At 36.3% G+C, this 18931-nt stretch overlaps 1 protein-coding gene across 1 annotated transcript in view; it reads left to right on the top strand.

Moving 5' to 3' along the window:
- LOC107869348 (receptor kinase-like protein Xa21) overlaps positions 1-18931 on the top strand; it is a 33763-nt gene that overhangs the window by 6075 nt on the left and 8757 nt on the right. Inside the window, exon 4 of the mRNA XM_047395614.1 lies at positions 16782-16952. Within this exon, the coding sequence (XP_047251570.1) occupies positions 16782-16952 (171 nt within the window). The remainder of the gene's footprint in view (positions 1-16781; positions 16953-18931) is intronic.

The raw sequence follows: 18931 nt of genomic DNA, 5'->3' as shown, positions 1-18931 counted from the left end.
GTTTTATATTTCCATTCAAGTTCCCCTACAGTTCCTTTGATATCTTGGTCCTACTATAAACATTATAGAGGTCGTCTTGGAGACCACTCAGAATATAGTTCCTACAAAGGAAGTTTGAATGCTTCCAAGCCTCTACAATTACGAAATGCTCTTTATCCGAGGTTCCCTCGGGCACCTCAGGAGCGTCTTCTCTAGTGAACCATTGCAGACATAAAGTGGTGAGGTAAAAGAACATCTTTTGCTGCCATCGCTTGAAGTCAATGGTAGAAAATTTTTCGGGCGTCTCCGCCGGTGCCATTGTTGGCAGAGCATCAGTATGACTTGATGAAGAAATATTGTTTGCCACCACAGTCGTCGCCACATCATACATTTGATTTTCATTTGTCATTTTTCCTGTCACCACAAGATAGAAAAATTTAGTATTTTTCAGAATACTATTTATAATGTTAAATCACTTGAAACTCTTCTTCTTGTTTCTAGTTAGCGGTGAAGTTTTTATTACTTCAAATCATCAACTGAGTGAACCTTAACTTGTGATGAAGATTTTATGTCTTCTAATCACTAGTTAAATTCAAGCGGAGTAGAAAGTTTAAGTGGTACCTCAAATAGGCGGATTCTACAAACACACTGAGCGATTTAATGATCACACAGAATAGTTTATAGCCATAAGATGCCTCTTTAGAAAGGAGGCAATGGTTCACTCCAAAGGTTGCACCTTTGTTGTAAGTTCATGTCTGTTCATCAAAGATTGCATCCTTTCCTGAACAGTCATATATTTCCATGAATAAGTGTTTCTTTTGCTGAATGGTTGCATATGTTTGTTCAACCAGTGCATCAGTTCAGTTAAAAAGCAAAAAATAGTGTATCAGTTCTAAAGCAATGCAATATTTCCGAAGCAGTGCAACTGTTCACGTACAATAGTAGCATCAGTTCCTGCGTCACTGTTACTGAATGCATATATGCATACATAAATGAAGGATTAATGTAACGCCCCAATTTTCTGAACCAAAATGCTACACGGTGGTCATGATCCCGAAGGACCACAAGCTAACCCATGACTGATATTTGTACCTGTAAACTGCATAATATCTCATAAAATATGCGAAAACATAAACTGTAAGGCCATAAGGTTCAATACTGATATATATCTGAAAAACATGGTATAACAATACCAAAAAGAAACATAAATACTGAAGTCTAAACATCTAATCTGACATCTAGTCCGAAAGCCTCTAATTGAACTGAATAAGGAGTTGAAGGAACATGTCTCCAACTAACTCCATGAACTAAAAAACTAATCTAAAATACCATAATAAAGTAATAATAATATTGTCCTCGAATGAAGAAGAGCACTGACTGTTGAAATCTACAATGTTACTGCTGCTCTGAAACTCGTGCCTCCGTACCTATGGCGTCAAATAAAATTCCATAACACGAATGCATCAGTAAGACTGAATGTACTGAGTATACGAGTGAGGTAGGCTAATTGTAAAGGGTTTTATATGCATGAACAATGCTGATTGATATGAACGTGAGAATACATACATATGTAACAACAACTAAACTCGTGGTGATACTGACGACTGAGTTTGAATACTGACAACATGAGTTTACTGATGCTGAGATACTGAATGACTGAGTTTACTGATATTGAGATACTGAATGACTGAGTTTACTGATATTGATATGTAATTCACTAATAAGTGAGGAACTGATACTGTATTACTAAATATTAGGAGACTGATACTATATTATTGATAAAGGAATAATTGTTTCTGATAGTTCTAATTATGAAGAACTGATTTCATTGACCGCATATAACAGTCCTAAAACTGAGCTCGTGATAACATGACTACTGAGTATGAATATTGATGACATGTATTTACTGATAACATATCATGAATGATAACTAAATTTTGATAACTGATATATCTGATAACATGAGTTCTGATAACTGATAGCATGAATGACTGTATCTGACAGTCCTAAATGTGATGGAACTAGCTGAGTTCCATACTGTATCTGATAGTCCTGATATCCTGAAGAACTATCTGAGTTCTTTTACTGAGATTGATACTTTGTGGGAAGTAATTATCTAACCGACATGCCCCAAATATGCTATAATAGCTAAGCTTGGGTCCAATCTCTGCCCTGATTGAAAGGGTGTCAATACCGCGCCACTGGTAAGGATAAGCTGTAAGTGACCCTCATCTGGCAGGTATTCTAATGAGAACGGTGGGAACCCTCATCTCACATGTTAAGCCACCTTATCTACCCTCAACTGACAGGTATTAATATCTCAACCTATGCTGGCTACATAGTTCTAGAACGCAAGGACTGCTTCTAAGAATCACACCCTTTACTGGCAGGTGAGTTCCCATCCTGAGGTTCGCTTGGTGCTAAATCCTACTCCTAACTGAATGACACTGAACTGATTATAATGAACTGATTTCCTAGTTCATACTAGAATTAACTGAACTGTTACTGATTGTTGTTTTTAACTAAACTGAACATGGACTGAGTTTATTGAGTTTCGATGACTAGCGGAACACTACTGAATTCTGTTAACTGACTAAATGCTACTGAGTTCTATTAGCTGACTGAAGTCTACTGAACATGGCTTGACTGAGAGTATCTTAAAAACATGACATGGCTCTAGGAACACAACTATATTTTTTGGGTACAAGTACCCCCAGGACTCGATGGAAGGAAACTGACATAACTTGACATACAAGAGTACTTGACCAATATTAACAATCCATAATATAGCATCTACGGGGAATTCATAAATCATGTGGTTTTTATAACCTTTTCATATAGCTAACATCATGTTCAATTCTAATATCATGACAAGACAACAACATATTCATAGCACATTAATAGCATAGAAATCATCTTGATCAAGTAGACATGGCATAACTTAAGAGACATGGCAAAATCTTGGAGCATGAAAACTAGGTACTTGATCATCATTTATTCATTGAGGCACATTATCAAACACATGGTAGGCATAGATTTAACATGTGAGTCAACTTAAGCACATGGATATGGCATTGAATCATCACTCAGATCACAAATAGGTCAAAGTGCTCAATTCTTCTTCACTCAGGCATTTTAACAAACACCTTGCATGCACTATTTAGGGCATAGGCCTAATGATCAATTTTATACACCATACACCATAATTCAACTCAATTCCACAAATTGAATCCAAAAAATATCATGGTATCATGAACAACATATAAAGATTCAAACTTTATTCACACAACATGGAATTCACGTGAAATCATAAAACATAGAGTAAGGACTTGTTAATTGAGCACTCTTAAATCATGAAAACATGATTATGCTTATTCTAGGTATTTCGTCGAACACCTTGCATGTACACTTTATGGCATAGGTGTTCTTAATAATTTAGTCATCTTAAACCACCCAATTTCATGGGTTTTAACTACAAGAACACATACTTCATGAGAATCACCCTAAATTAACATCTTGAAGAATAAAAAACAACCATCAACATGTACATGATCATATCTCAACAACACAATCACAGTATAGTATTTAAAGCATGGTTCTTGGACTCCTACGGATGAAAGAAATCCATGGATGAACACTACACATACCTTAGGTGGAAGATTCTTGAAGAAATTCTTAGAAATGTTCTTGATTCCTTGACTAGGGTTCTTGTTCCTTTGAGAGAAAATAAATTGAATCTTGAATTTGAAAAACTTGAATATCATATATTCTTGAAGAAGGATTTGATTCTTGTTATAGTTTATGATCTTGAGAGAAACCCTTCTTTTGATGTTAAAGATAAATGAGGAGTTATGTTCTTCAATTGATGGGATTTGGGTCTTCAATTTGAAACCCTAGCTTGAGTTCTTGAGAGGATTTTGAGAAGAGGAGTATATTTTGCTGCAAATAAGCCTTAATCCTGTGTTTGGGGTATATATAGGGGTGGAAGATGACCAAAATACCCCTAAGGAACAATTAAGGTCAAATCTGTCCCTAATTGACTGTCTGATAGGCTGAAGTACATTGATCATAACTTTTTATTTAGATGTCCAAATGGGATGAAACTAATTTCATTGGAAAGAAGACTCAAAGATATTTCCATTGATATATATAATCTCTCATAGTTCATTATATATTGGGAGTTATGATTGTTTGAAGTTGACCCTGAAATGCTGAAAAAACTGGGCAAGCACTGGAGTTAGCAGGCTGCGCGGGCTAATCGCCCGGGGCTTCTATTTTGGGCACCTAAACATGCCTTTAAGCTACTCCAAAAATTTCAAAACTCACCCGGGATATACTACGATCTCTCCCGATAGTAACTCAACTTTAAAATTGAAAAACGGACGTCGGGAAGGTCGCCAAATAAATCCCCAAAGTTTGGAGGTCTAAAATAAGACTAAGTGTTGAATCTTGAACACTTAGCAAAATTTTCTAAGTCTTGGGATCTTTCATGGAGCTTTATGAGCTGAATTTGACACGCGATTTTGTGGGGTATTACAATTAAACACATAAAATATTTATTGCATTTTCTCATGGCATTTTTTGGAATTCAAATAAAGTTTGTCCAAAAAGATAGATCGCATCAATAATCCAAATCCGAAGCCAAAGCCAAGGCCGAGCCGAGCCGGCGACGACGATGGTGCGAGGTATCTCTTATTCCTTGCCTCACTTATCCATGTGGAAGTGTGTTTCACAATATAAACACTTTAAAGTTCTCTTCTTCCACTAATGTGGGAGAAAGAGTAAACTTTCCAATTTTGAGTACACTTTCCATGGTGTAAACTCAATTTTTCTCTTCCACTTGATTTCTCCATTTTCCATTCAACATACATATAGAACCCAACAATCCCCCACATGAATGGGGGATGGCTATTTTTTGTAAAACTTTTACAAATAAGTATGTGATCATCAAGCAAGGACTGATTGCATCTGGATAAGTGGTTTCCCTTTGAACTTTCCGTAGTGAACATGCATCGGATGCACTCGGTCAATTGGTAGATTTGGTATCTTTGAACCGTCGAGATTTATTGTACACCTAGACAATACATGTCACACAACTAACCTTTTCCCGTTTATGGTTCTTACGATTTTGTTCTTTTCAGCCATGAACACGTCCTAGTTTTCATGAGAGCTTAGAGAATAGGCCTTTAATAACATTCTCTTTGAAACGGCTTCCACTTCGTCCTCGCATAGGTGATTTCTAAACGTTCAATCCTGTAGATTAAACTATTTGGTCAAATCTGCCAAATTTAGATAATCATTAAAAGATTTTTCACCTTAAGTCTTATCCTAGTTTACTATACATTGTCTACATCATGAGAATGGGTTGGGTAATTGACAATGTTGAACCTGTCAGACACAAATTTGTTTGATATCCTTGAACCTAGCTCCTGGGTAATTGACGTTTAATCTGCTCAAATGACTATTATACCCTTAGTGAATCCTTTTTATATATATACAAATCAAATTTCCACTTTATTCTCTTTTTATTTTCTCCAACAACTCTAAATTTTTTTTAAAGAAGTAACCCAATTAAGAAAAGTGTGATCAATTAGCTAATGCTCTTTTCGGTTTCTCCTTAAGACGATGGTGTATGCTTCATTTGAATATCCGAAGAGCTAAAAGTTGTAAAGGAATTGTGAGAATTTCATGTTAAATGGCTTCTATTTTGTGAAGCTCCAATGGGATATTTCAATAAATTATCCTTAATTAAAAGGGAATAAGAGATGGAAATTTTGTAGGGTTTTCATCGGATTTCACATCTTCTTCGAAATGAACCTTTCAATTTTCATCTGACTTGAATGTTATTTTAATAAAGGCAGTTGTTTTTTATTTTTTTCAAGGAAAAAAAAAATCTAAAAAGTACATGTATTTCTGATGGTGGTATATTAAGTTTTTTTTTTAATATCTAAAATCTACATGTATCTTTTCAATTAGGTGACAACATTTGGTTGGAGTACTAGTCCACGTAGGAGCGATTTTCATGCATATGTGTTACAAGATTGAAGTTTTTTTTTGTTGAGATTTTGTATGGTTAAAGTTAAAGGTCCACTTGTACACTGACAAAATTAAACTTCATAATTATAATTGATGTCAAGTTGTCCTGTTTATGTATTATGTATTATGTATTAGCTATTTGAAGTATGCGAACTCCCTTTTGGAGGTGGTTTGTGTTTGATCGACACATGAAGCCCTGAATGTCTAGTTGGTATCTTCTTTGATCTTGCCTTCCTTCACATTCATGCATTCTCTACCTTTTAGGAGTATCGAATATGAGTACAAGTTTTCTTTACCTAAATGATTACTTTAAGTACGAAAGGTTGTTGACACGTAATTTTTCCCCTCCCCGAAAGCATTTTTACCATTTTTACTCCCGCCTTACCACATACCCTCATTCATGTGATTATACCCCACAAAAATACAAAAATAACAACTCTTGATAAAATTCCTAACAAATTTTATCTTGTTTTAATCCTATCCTAACCACCTCTCCCTACCCCCACCTCATAGCCCCTCACCCTTACCCACGTGTACCCACTGCCCCAACCTATCTCACAATTCCACTCACCATCTACATATACCATATATACACAGAAAAGAAAAGGGGGAGCATCTTCTGGGGGGCCATGAGATTTCACACACATAGAGCATCACATATTCATCCACCACATGAAGAAAACGGTTTTTTCTCCATAGGCAGAGAAGACACAACAAAAATCCTCCATTTTTATATATTCTTGAACACAAAGCACATACAGGAGAAGAATTCACACAATATACGCACACCAAACTGTTCTTTTTTTTGGATTGACACTCTCTTCACCACAACAACACACTCAGATCGGGAGAGAGAGTGAGAAATCGAGAGAGAAAGAGGGAAAAATGCACGGAGGAGAGAAACTCAGGCACACCTAACCAATTTCATGATTCACTCATCGATACATACACGAACACACCATTCAGAGGGAGAATCGAAAAAAAAGGGTACTGCTCTGGCGAATTTCGCCTGAGAGCGATCGAAATTTGATCCATCTTCGTTGCTTCTCGCCATTGTCTGATCTCTTCGGAGCTCCGACGGTGCGCAACAGTGACTCCCAACCCCTTTTCTTAGTTTCCCATTGAACTCTAGATGGAAATGGTGAACCAGCGATCAGAGTGGCATAATCCGAGCTGTTTCAGTCTATTCCGACCAAATTCCATCTGACAACGATAAAAAAAATAAAATGGGTCAGTTGGTTCATTCGGGTTAATTCGGATTTGGGTTGGTTTGTTCGAGTTGCAGATTTGACGTTAAGGTTCCTATTCGGGTTAATTTGGATTTGGGTTGGTTTGTTCGAGTTGCGGGTTCGACGTTGACGTTCCAGTTGGGTTGAGGTTCCGTTGCTCCGTGATTTTGATCTATCACTGCTTGTTTGGAATAAAACCAACAATTGAGGTCCAATTCTATATCTCTTTATCTCTATTATTTTGAATGGTGTGATTATGATTTTATTCGTTGTTATTTAATTGTTAATCTTGGTGTGAAGCATGTTAATCACATAGTGAATTTGGGGTTAAGTTGGATTTTGGGGAAAAGATTGAAAATTGTTAAAATTGAATATCAGTTTATGTTGGTTCAGTGATGATGGCTTGATTCGAACTAAACGTCGACTTTGTTAAGTTCAATAGTATCATGTTTTAGGCTGTGAATTGTTAGGCAAATGGTAGGGGGTAGGAAAATTTAGGAGTAACGATTTTTTGAGTGTTTTGAATATGTGTGTGAATGGTTCGTTCTATTTTATCGCACAAAAAAATTTAAAAATGTACTTATTTAGTCGAAGAATGCCTCGAAGCCATTTGTATTTGCTCACTGGCGAATGCCCCGACATATTATGTTGGCGGAAGATGATCGTGATGAAGGACCGAGGTATCGGATAAAGCACGGGAGCGTTGTTAGGATTAGTGTAGGTTAGATAGGATTTATTTTCTCATTTTTATTTATTTTGGACTCTATAATTGAACTGAACATTTTACTTTGGATTTATTTTGTTTTGTGTGTTTGTTTGATTGTTTTACGTATTTTTGTGTGGTTTGTATATTCGTAGTGCCATATTAGCCTATACAATCTACCAAGAGACCGTGGTCAAACCACGGGATCGAGGGGTGCTTAACACCTTCCCCTCGGTCAACAGAATTTCTTAACCGGAATCTCTGTTCACAAACTAGTTTAAAGAGTCAAACTGTTTTGAAAAGGATCTTTCAAAGGTGACTTGGCACACTGGATTATGTCAAGTGGCGACTCTGAATAAAAAATGTAAACAATCCTTTTTCGAAACAAATTTTCTGTCTTTTTTCACTTTGATAATAAAAACCCTTTCAAAACTTAAGATCAAATCTTTTTTTTGGTAAAAAAGGGGTGTGACAGCTCTAGCGACTCTGCTGGTTTTTTTTTTTTGCAAAATTAGAGCTTATTTTTTGGAGTTGTATCGGCTTAATTTGACATTAAGGGTGTATAAACATTGTTTGTATTTTCGTTTCTATTATTGTATTATCACTGTTGAGTGCCTACATGCTCTTTGTTTACAATTTTTATCTTATAAGTTACCGCTTTATATCTGACATCATGTGCATAACCCGAGTCATTATTTCTGCAACAAGTCCGTAGTACACGTGTTGTACACGACCTCTAGTTGAGTCACCCTTACTTTAGGGGAGGAGCTGCCGGTGTTATGGAGTAGGTGGAAAGCAAAGAAGCTACTATCGACCATACGCTCCCTCGAACAGCCTTATTAGTGAACCCCAACGTAGGTCAGTTTTTAGTTCATGTTTATGTGCATCATATTGAAGACCTAGCGGGGCCCACTTGGCCCTTTGTAGGAGACTCACCTCTAACGCATCCCTACGTGCTAAATGTTGCATCTTTGAGGATAACGTGGTCATTTGACGGACTGATTCGGGGAAAGTATGTGTTAGAAGTAAAGTGAGAAGGCAATGGAAAATAGAAAAAAAAAAGAAAAAGGAGTCAAAAATAGTTTCGTAGTTTATTTTTAGAGTTCTTTATGACTTTTGTTTTTGACAATACAAAAATTCAAAAAAAAGATTTTTTACCTTTCGTATTCATTTTCTTTAAGACATCAAAAAGATTTTTCTTTATTCCTTTACCATGCATTCATAATTCAAAAATTCCAAAAAGATTTTCTTTATAGGAGCTTTTTATAAAAGAAAAATGAAAAAAAAGTTGGTAGAAGTTTTGTATATTTCTTATAAGAAAAATACCAAATTTTTTTTTCCTTTTGTAGTTGTTGGTGTCAGTTATGTGAAGTCTCAAATTGAAAACCTAAAAAAGATTTTATTCATCTGTCTTTGATCGTGTCTCTTAAGTTAGGGTCAATTTGTCTGTGAATCGCTAATTGTCCAATCTGGATGAACTAGCACCCCTGATTCTCCTCTTTCGGGATGTGAGATACGTAGGCAACCTATTGTTGGTTCGGGGATCTTATTTCAAAAATTCAAAATATTTTTCTTCACTCTTCATTTAGAGTAAGTGTCTATGCATCAATAAAAGAAAACTACAATAAGATTTTCCTTTAATAGGATCAAGTTTCATTTTCGTATGAAATGTAAAATTGATAACCCAAAAAGAGTTTCTTTCGTAATCATAGGTTTCTTTTTGTATAGGTTATTAAAGCTGAAAACTTCAAAACATATTTTCATCTATTCTTTTGACAATTTGTCATTTTTCCTTTCTTCTTAAAATTTCAAGAAAAAAACAAAAAGAAAAAGAGTTTATTTGGCTATTTTGGCAAGACTTCACGAACTATGCACACCTGATTCTCCTCTCTCGGGGGTGAGATACGTAGGCACCCTTCTTAGGTTCGGTGAGCTTTTAAAAAATAAAATAAAAATTTGAGAAAGTGTTGAACTCTAACACATTTTTTATCTCTTGTTCAGTTAGTCTGGGGTGGTTAGTTTGTGGTATTTTGGTTGGTCCTCCATATTGCACGAAGTCACAGAGAAGGTTATGGCCAACAAGGATACCGAGTTTTTTGTCACTAATCAGATAGGGAGTTGGGGAAATGAGAATTTAGGAGCTAATGAAAAGATTCGGAAATTAAGGCAACAAATGATAAAAATGCATCGAGCTTGGGCTAATGGGTTGCCGCCTCCTCCAGTTCCCACTGATAATCTGGAATATCTTTCTAGCTTGCCTCTCGTTCCACATGCACAATTTTCCATTTTTGTAGATATGACACAACATGCATCAGAATCGACTCCGGGGCAACAATATCCAACCACTTCCAATGTTCATTTCCTCACTACCCAATCCAAGACTACCACATACTCGACTCCACCTGTTGTTCATGATTTTGTGGCGTTACCCCTACCTGAAGCTCCTACTTTTGATGTTCATCCACAAGTTGTGACTCCCTAATCTACAAGAGATCCTGCATTGAATATTACTGGTGATCAATGTTACACTTCCGAGCCTACATTCAAGTTGACTAGTTTTTACGGTGACACTCACCTGCCTGAATTTCCTCCTAACACTGAGAAGTCAGTTATGACAGAAGAACAAGAAGAAATGACCAGAAAATTGAGTAGTTTGGAATTGTCTATGAAGAACTTACAAGGACTTGGGGGTTACAAAAGTGTCTCATATAAGGACTTATGTATGTTTCCAGGTGTCAACCTTCCTCCTAGCTTTAAAATATCAAAGTTTGAGAAATATGATGGACATGGGGATCCGGTGGTTCATTTGAGACGTTATTGTAACCAAGTAAAAGGTGCTGGAGGCAAAGAAGAACTGCTTTTGGCTTACTTTGGTGATAGTCTTTCAAATCTAGCCTCGGAGTAGTTTGTTGATCAAGATATTAATAGGTGGAATAGTTGGGATGATTTAGATAATGAATTTGTGCAACAATTTCAATATAATGTGGAATTGATCCTTGACAAAAAATCCCTAACTAGTATGAATAAGAAGAATACTGAGAGTTTCAGAGAGTATGCGATCAAATGGCGTGAACAAGCTGCTAAGGTTAAGCCGCCAATGAAAGAAAGCAAGATAGTTGAGGTGTTTATTCAAGCGCAAGATGAAACATATTATCAACATTTGTTACGTGTGTTAGGCAAGCCATTTATTGAGGTCCTTAAAATGGGGGAGATGATAGAAGAGGGAATTAAGACTGGTCGCATTGTAAGTTTTGCAACATTGAAAACGACAACTCAAACAATTCAAAAGGGTTCAGGAAGTGTTGGGGAGACAAAGAATGAGGAATTTGCATCTTCTATTGTAGTTGGATAGTGGGAACGATCAAGAAGAGCCCATCGTCATCACTCTCAGTCACAAACCCAAGTTCATGCCCAAGCTTCATATAATCACTCTGAAAATCCATTCTACTCTGCTCCTCCACCTCCATATCCAGTATAGACTGCATAACCACATATTCAACTCCCATCTTACCCACAGTGGAACACACCAACTCCTTAGAGTCATCCTCTAACTCTACAAACATACCAAAATCCTTCTAAGCCTAATTTTCGATCCAAGTCGAATGATGAAATGAGGCATAAGTCGAGAGATAGATTCACACCAATTGGAGAGTCGTATGCTAGTTTATTTCAGAGATTGGTACAATGGGGTATGATCACTCCTCTCCTTGGGTGCACTCTTAATAGCGCTCAAGAAATTTTGATCCTAATGTACGATGTGCATATCATTCTGACGCTCAGGGTCATAGTATTGAAGATTGTCGAGATTTGAAAAGAGAAATTGAAAAGATGATTCAAGATGGATCAATTGTGGTGCAGAACATTAATAGTGAGGGAACCTCTAGTCATGCTGATATGCAAACCAGTGGCTAAGTTGTCAGGCTGAGCAATTGAGAAGTCACCCCTCTTCCTACTAGGAAGAGGTCTAGTAGTTTTTTTTTTCTTTCTATTTTTTAAATTATTTCAGGGTTGTAGTTCGGGAGCTATCCTTTTTTGTCCCTTTGTCATTTATGCTCAAACCCTTTTATCTTTTATTTCAACTAAATAAATTGTCCCTATTCCTTTGTGTTTTAAATATGTGTTGTTTGTTTGTTTTCTATACAGTATATTTTTTGTTGACTCTACTGATATGACATGCTTGCGGAATTTTCAGCCAGATCTTAAAGTCCAATTTAACCATGAAACATGGAGTCAGAGGGCTAAGGTTAGAAAAAGAACCTGAGAAAATAGGTAGAGTGCTGAGATATTTGGTGACAAGTTGAAGCCTTCTATCAAAATTAAGGCGATTATTTTGAGAATCACAAGAATAACTTGATCATCAATTGAAAAGCATAGCTCAATTAGGTCAAACATTGTCTACGTGATCCTATCAAGAGGAACAAAAAGAAAATCAACTCCACGAAAGCATGATGAGTCATTCAATGTGAGGGATGTACAACAAAAGTGGAGTTGTATTTTTGACAAGTATAGAAAAAGAGGTGACACACATGTTCGGGGAAAGTTAGTGTTGTAAAACATGTCATAAGTGATGTTGATCATGCACTTTCACATTGCATACTATGTACTAGTATTTTCAAGGATTGATATGACAAAGACATTTTATTCTGCTATCCAAACATTGTGTCATCCTTTGTTTACCCCATTTGAGCCTTAGTGTTATTTTTTTTCATACCCCTCTTATGGAATCAAGATAAAGACAGCAAAGCTTAAAAGAAAAGTATCGAGCAAGAGAATAGAGTCAGAAAGTTTCAAAAAAAAAGAGAAAAAATGTGTCCAAAGAAGGAAGAAAAGTGTGTCAAGAAATTAGAGTCAGAAAAATCACAAAGAAAAAGAGTCAAAAGAAAAAAAAAGAAAAACAAGTTAGAATCAAGCATAAAAGAATAAGCTGCCAGAACTACGCAGGACATGATTCTCCTCTTTTGGGGGTGAGATACGTCGGCTGCCCTACTAAGGGCTCGGTCCAACCAAATAAATCATTTCGAATCACCCAGTCAAAAGACACTGGGGCATGAGTCAATCCTCATTATTTGAGTTGATTCCAAAAGTTGTAATTTTAAGTGTCGTTTGGGCCCTATGTTATCCTTTCTTTCTAACCCTATACAAAAGTCAAGTTACAACCAAAGAAAGACCTTCATATCGATCTTTGAGAATGTTAAGGCTAAACATGCAATGGTTGTGATGATGCATTTTGAGGAACTGCTAGTGTTTCTTAGTGGAACCAGGAGAGAAATAAGAATGAGAGAGTCTTATTGGTAAAAACCCTCACAGGCACCATGAGGCGATGGTGAGCTGAGAGTAATGAAAATGATATTCTTATTAGTGAAAACCTTCACAGACTCCATAAAATGATGGTGAGGTGATAGAAAGAAATGAGAGAGACTTGTTGGCGAAAACCCTTCAAGGAACCACTAGCCGAATGAGGTCTCCGAATGCAATTGGCCTAAGAAAGAAACTCACTTTCAGGGTCATTAACTCAATAACAATTTGTGACAGTTTTCGATGGAAAGATCAGGCAGTTTAATCCGATATGCATGTCATAATCATTAGACTTAACTATCATTTCTAGATAAACTTTTCTTTCATCTTTTTTAATGAGGACATTCATTGTCATTTCTTTCTTTTCTATAGTTATATTTTTATTTTCTTGAGTCAGTTATCCAAATAAAATAAAAATTATTGTCATTTTTCTCTTGTCTTTGAGTCAAGTCCATGTCAAAACAAGTGAGAAAGGATCTCAAAACTGGCTACCAGCTTCTTTAATTGCATAAAGCAAAAAAAAAGGCCGGCACATGAAAGACACATGATTGTGAGCTGAAATAAGGCATGCAAAATTTTTGTCAGCAGACAAGTGTAGGAACTCATGGAAATACCAAGGTTTAAAGGGTCTATCTGAGAAGCATGGCAAAGCAGAGATACTGTGTTTGTTTCAGCCACTCTTAATAATCTGAGTTCAGGTCAATGATTCAGCAAGCCAATGATATATGCTGGAAGCAATGTTAAATGTGATGAGGGCAAGAGCGATCGCCGCGAAAGCTAAAGCCACAAAACAGCCACCACGTTTTAAACTCACAAGTTTAATTTGATAAAACAGGTAACATATTACATTCAAAGCAAGGACTTCAAAGCATAAATATCAAGGTCTGGGATGCCTCACTTTTATAAATGCAGGAAGAAATGTTGCTGCATAGGTTTAATAGTCAAATCCCTTGATTCCTAGAAGACGTACCTTTTAGTTGAGTCACTCCCTTTATTCCTATAAGATGTACCTTTTAGTCGATTCATTCCCTTTGATTCCTATAAGACGTACCTTTTAGTTGAGTCATCTCCCTTTGATTCCTATAAGACATACCTTTTAGTCGAGTTACTTCCTTTGATTATTATAAGACGTACCTTTTAGTCGAGTCATTCCCTTTGATTCCTATAAGATGTACCTTTTAGTCAAGTCATTCCCTATGACCCCTAGAAGACGTACCTTTTATTCGAGTTATCCCCTTTGATTCCTATAAGACCTACCTTTTAGTCATCATCCTCTTTGATTCCTATAAGATGTACCTTTCAGTCGATTCATTCCCTTTGATTCCTATACAATGTACCTTTTATTTGAGTCATTCCCTTTGATTCCTATAAGATGTACCTTTTAGTCGAGTCATCCCCTTTGATTCCTATAAGACGTACCTTTTAGTTGAGTCATTCCCTTTGATTCCTATAAGACGTACCTTTTAGTTGAGTCATTCCTTTTGATTCCTATAAGACGTACCTTTTAGTTGAGTCATTTCCTTTGATTCCTATATGACGTACCTTTTAGTCGAGTCATTCCCTTTGACCCCTAGAAGACGTACCTTTTAGTCGAGTCATTCCCTTTGACCCCTAGAAGACGTACCTTTTACTTGAGTCATCCCCTTTGATTCCTATAAGAGGTACCTTTTAGTCGAATCATCCCCTTTGATTCCTATAAGATGTACCTTCTAGTCGAATCATTTCAATTAACTCATAGAAGATGCATTTCTTTGTTTGGGAGAATTCACACACACAGAGAATCACATATTCATCCACCACATGAAGAAAACAGTTTCTACTCCATAGGCAGAGAAGACACAATAAAAATCCTCCATTTTTATGTATTCTTGAATATAGAGCACAAAAAAGAGAAGAATTCACACGATATACACACCACACTGTTCGTTTTTTCAGATTGACACTCCCCTTACCACAACAACATATGCAGATCGGGAAAAAGAGGGAGAAATTGAGAGAGAAAGAGGAAAAAATGCACGGAGGAGAGAAACTCACGCACACCTAACCAGTTTCACAATTTACTCATCGATACATACACGCACACACCAGTCAGAGGGAGAATAAAAAAAAGGGTACTGCTCCGGCAAATTTTGCCTGAGAGCGATTAAAATCTGGTTCGTCTTCATTGCTTCTCACCGTTGTCTGAGCTCTCCAAAGCTCTAGTGGTGCGAAACAACGACTCCCAACCCCTTTTCTCAGTTTCCCATTGAACTCTAGACGAAAATGGTGAGCCAATGACCAGAATGGCGCAATTCGAGCTATTTTAGTCTATTCCGACCAAATTCCATCTAACAACGATAAAAAAAATAAAATGGGTCAGTTGGTTCATTCGGGTTAATTCGGATTTGGGTTGGTTTGTTCGAGTTTCAGATTTGACGTTAAGGTTCCTATTGGGTCGAGGTTCCATTGCTCTGTGATTTTGATCCATCACTGCTTGTTTGGAATAAAACCAACAATTGAGGTCCAATTGTATATCTCTTTATCTCTCTTATTTTGAATGGTGTAAGTTTTGGTTGAGATAATTTTATTCGTTGTTATCTAATTGTTAATCTTGGTGTGAAGCATGTTAATCACATAGTGAATTTGGGGTTAAGTTGGATTTTGGGGAAAATATTGAAAATTGTTAAAAGTGAATATCGGTTTATGTTGGTTCAGTGATGATGGCTTGATTCAGAATAAACGTCGACTTTTTTTAAGTTCAATAGTATCATGTTTTAGGCTGTGAATTGTTAGGAAAATGGTAGGGGGTAGGCAAATTTAGGAGTAACGATTTGTTGAGTGTTTTGAATATGTGTGTGAATGGTTCGTTCTATTTTATCACACAAAAAAATTAAAAAATGTACTCATTTAGTCGGGGAATGCCCCAAAACCATTTGTATTTGCTCACCGGGGAATGCCCCGACGTATTATGTTGGCGGAAGATGATCGTGATGAAGGCCCATGGTATCGGGTAAAGCACGGGAGTGTAGTTAGGATTAGTGTAGGTTAGATAGGATTTATTTTCTTATTTTTATTTATTTTGGACTGTATAATTGGAGTGAATATTTTTCTTTAGATTTATTTTGTTTTGGGTGTTTGTTTGATTGTTTTACGTATTTTTGTGTGGTTTGTACATTCGTAGTGCCAAATTAGCCGATACACTCTACCAAGCGACCGTGGTAGAACCACGGGATCGAAGGGTGCCTAACACCTTTCCCTCAGTCAACAAAATTCCTTAGCCGAAATCTCTGTTTGCAAACCAGTTTAAAGAGTCAAACTATTTTGAAAAGGATCTTTCTAAGGTGACTTAGCACACCGGATTATGCCAAGTGTTGACTCTGAATAAAAAATGTAAACAATCCTTTTTCGAAACAGATTTTCAATTTTTTGTCACTTTAATGATAAAAAATCTTTCGAAACTTAAAATCAAATCTCTTTTTTTTTTTTGGTAAAAAAGGGGTGTGACAAAGGTGTCTTCCGAAACCAAATGGATAATAATATTTTCTCCTTTTGGATTGTAGAGAAGCATTTCTGTGTCTAAGGCAATCTCCATGGTCCTTGCAAGTGGAGTTTTTCTTGTTGCTGTAACAATTCTTTGTCAACGTTATCTTCCTCATCTCCCCATTAACAAGTATCCAGTCAACTCATCTGACATAATCTCTATTCGGCATCAGTCTATGGAATCTAGCGAGGTATGAATTTTATTAGTTCATTTAGTGTTGTCTCTTTCAAGTTCATTTTCGACTGTACTCTGCTTTCTGTACCTACTGTAATAATTCAAATTTTTATGAAGGGTAAGTGGGTAATTATCCATTATTATTGTTAATTAATATAATTAAAGTTGGCAAGCCAAAAGACAAAAACCTTCTCCTCTTATATTTGTGGCACATTCTAATGAGGGAGTAAAAGGTAGGGTAAATAGTTTCTTATGTTTTCAAAAGCAGCAACTTCTTCAAAGGAGTAGAAAAGAAAAGAATTAGGGCAATTGGCCTCTTTACTCTTGGAAGAGAGTGAGCCAACGATGTAGAATAACATTAGCCAGTAACACTCACTGCGAAACTTCACATTTATAAGGTACTCATCTTGTTCCTAATTCTTTAGCATGAAAACTGTGCACACAAAGAGTACTTCGGAAGATTGGTCCTAATGGAGTTAATGAGATAGAGTGGAAGCTATTGATTAGTTAATGATGGTTTTTGATAATGTAATTATTGAGCAATGAGTAGAGAGAGAAAAGGGATCATATTCATGTTGTGGGACTCCTAATTTTTATTGATATTAATTGATTTTAGACATGTTAACTCCCTGAACGTGAAAACAAAAGTACTTGCTGTACAACTTTGCAAATTCATTGCATTGGTGGAGTTTTGAATACGCATTTAAGAGTTTCTTATAATGTTTGTGGCTAATGAGATCAAATGGTCAGGTAACTAATTTGTATGAGATTATTATTGAGAAATTAGGTTGGATAGAGATAATTTTTAATTCATCGCTTAAGGTATGAGATATTAAGGTTTAACTTTAAACTAGAAGGTTAGGAGTATTGAGACTTGACATCGGCTAGCACAATTGGCATCGTTAAGTAATATTTTTATTAGATTGAAATCATTGGAGGCTGTCTGTTTGGTGTATTACACATTGCAAGACTGAGGAACTTGTCATTTGCGCGGTAAGTGAGACTTTAAACTTTGGGTGCTTTCTTTACAAATATGTTTATAAGATATATGTATATTTACCCGGTCCATGTGTTGGGACGAGCGTATGCTTGGTAGAATCGACGGTCTTCATGGCCAGACACATATACTTCATGCTTAAGAATACTAATACTCCTTTTATAAATTATTTTGTGATGTGATATGATTGTGCACTGTGAGATTGGGGGCATTATGTATGCTTCCTAATTTCATTGGGGCATTGTGTATGCTTCCTTTGAGCATTGTGTATGCCTTACTTAGCATTGTGTATGCTTTTTTATTTGATATGGGACATTGTGTACGTTTCCTGAGTATTGTGTATATTCTTGATATTTGGCACATTGGGTATGTGGTCCAGAACTTCTGGTGTTGGGTAATTACTTTGATTTCAAATGGTGATAAGTACTTTGTATAAATTGTGTTGAGATATATAATTTTCGAGGAATGATTGTTGGTCTCGTTGGACATCTTATTATGATATATTTCATGTGTGTAATAACTATATGTTCTTGGTGTTGTTGTATTTTCTAATACTTGTCCTAGGAGTACTTAAAGTAGCGAGCCGAGGATCTTACTGGGTTATAGTTATATAGGTCACTCCTTACTTGCATACCTACAGATACGGTTGCGGAGAGAGACTTGTGGCAGACGATCTTTACGTGTGGATTTTGTTGCTAATGTGAACCTTCGCATTGTTCGTGGAGGCTGTCCTCCAGCTTTAGTTATTTTTAGCTTATATTTCTTTTTGTTGGGTTGCATGCCCGAAAGCTGAACTCATATAACTTTGTTTAGATGCTCCATTGTCTAATGTGAGGTTTGGGTTAGAGATTTGTTACCTAAACTACTGTTGTTTTCGTAAATCGTTTTGCGATATCTTGCTGGATCATTACTATGCGTTTAATTATTATTTCATGCATTTGAAGTTGTACACATTTTTATCTCTGTGTTGTATACATTGTGAATGCATGGAAAGTTGG

The sequence above is a fragment of the Capsicum annuum genome, chromosome 8 (genome assembly GCF_002878395.1).
Source record: "Capsicum annuum cultivar UCD-10X-F1 chromosome 8, UCD10Xv1.1, whole genome shotgun sequence".
In the NCBI taxonomy this organism is placed as follows: domain Eukaryota; kingdom Viridiplantae; phylum Streptophyta; class Magnoliopsida; order Solanales; family Solanaceae; genus Capsicum; species Capsicum annuum.
The sequence above is the reverse complement of the archived record's forward strand: the minus strand, read 5'-3'. Positions and strand labels throughout refer to the sequence as shown.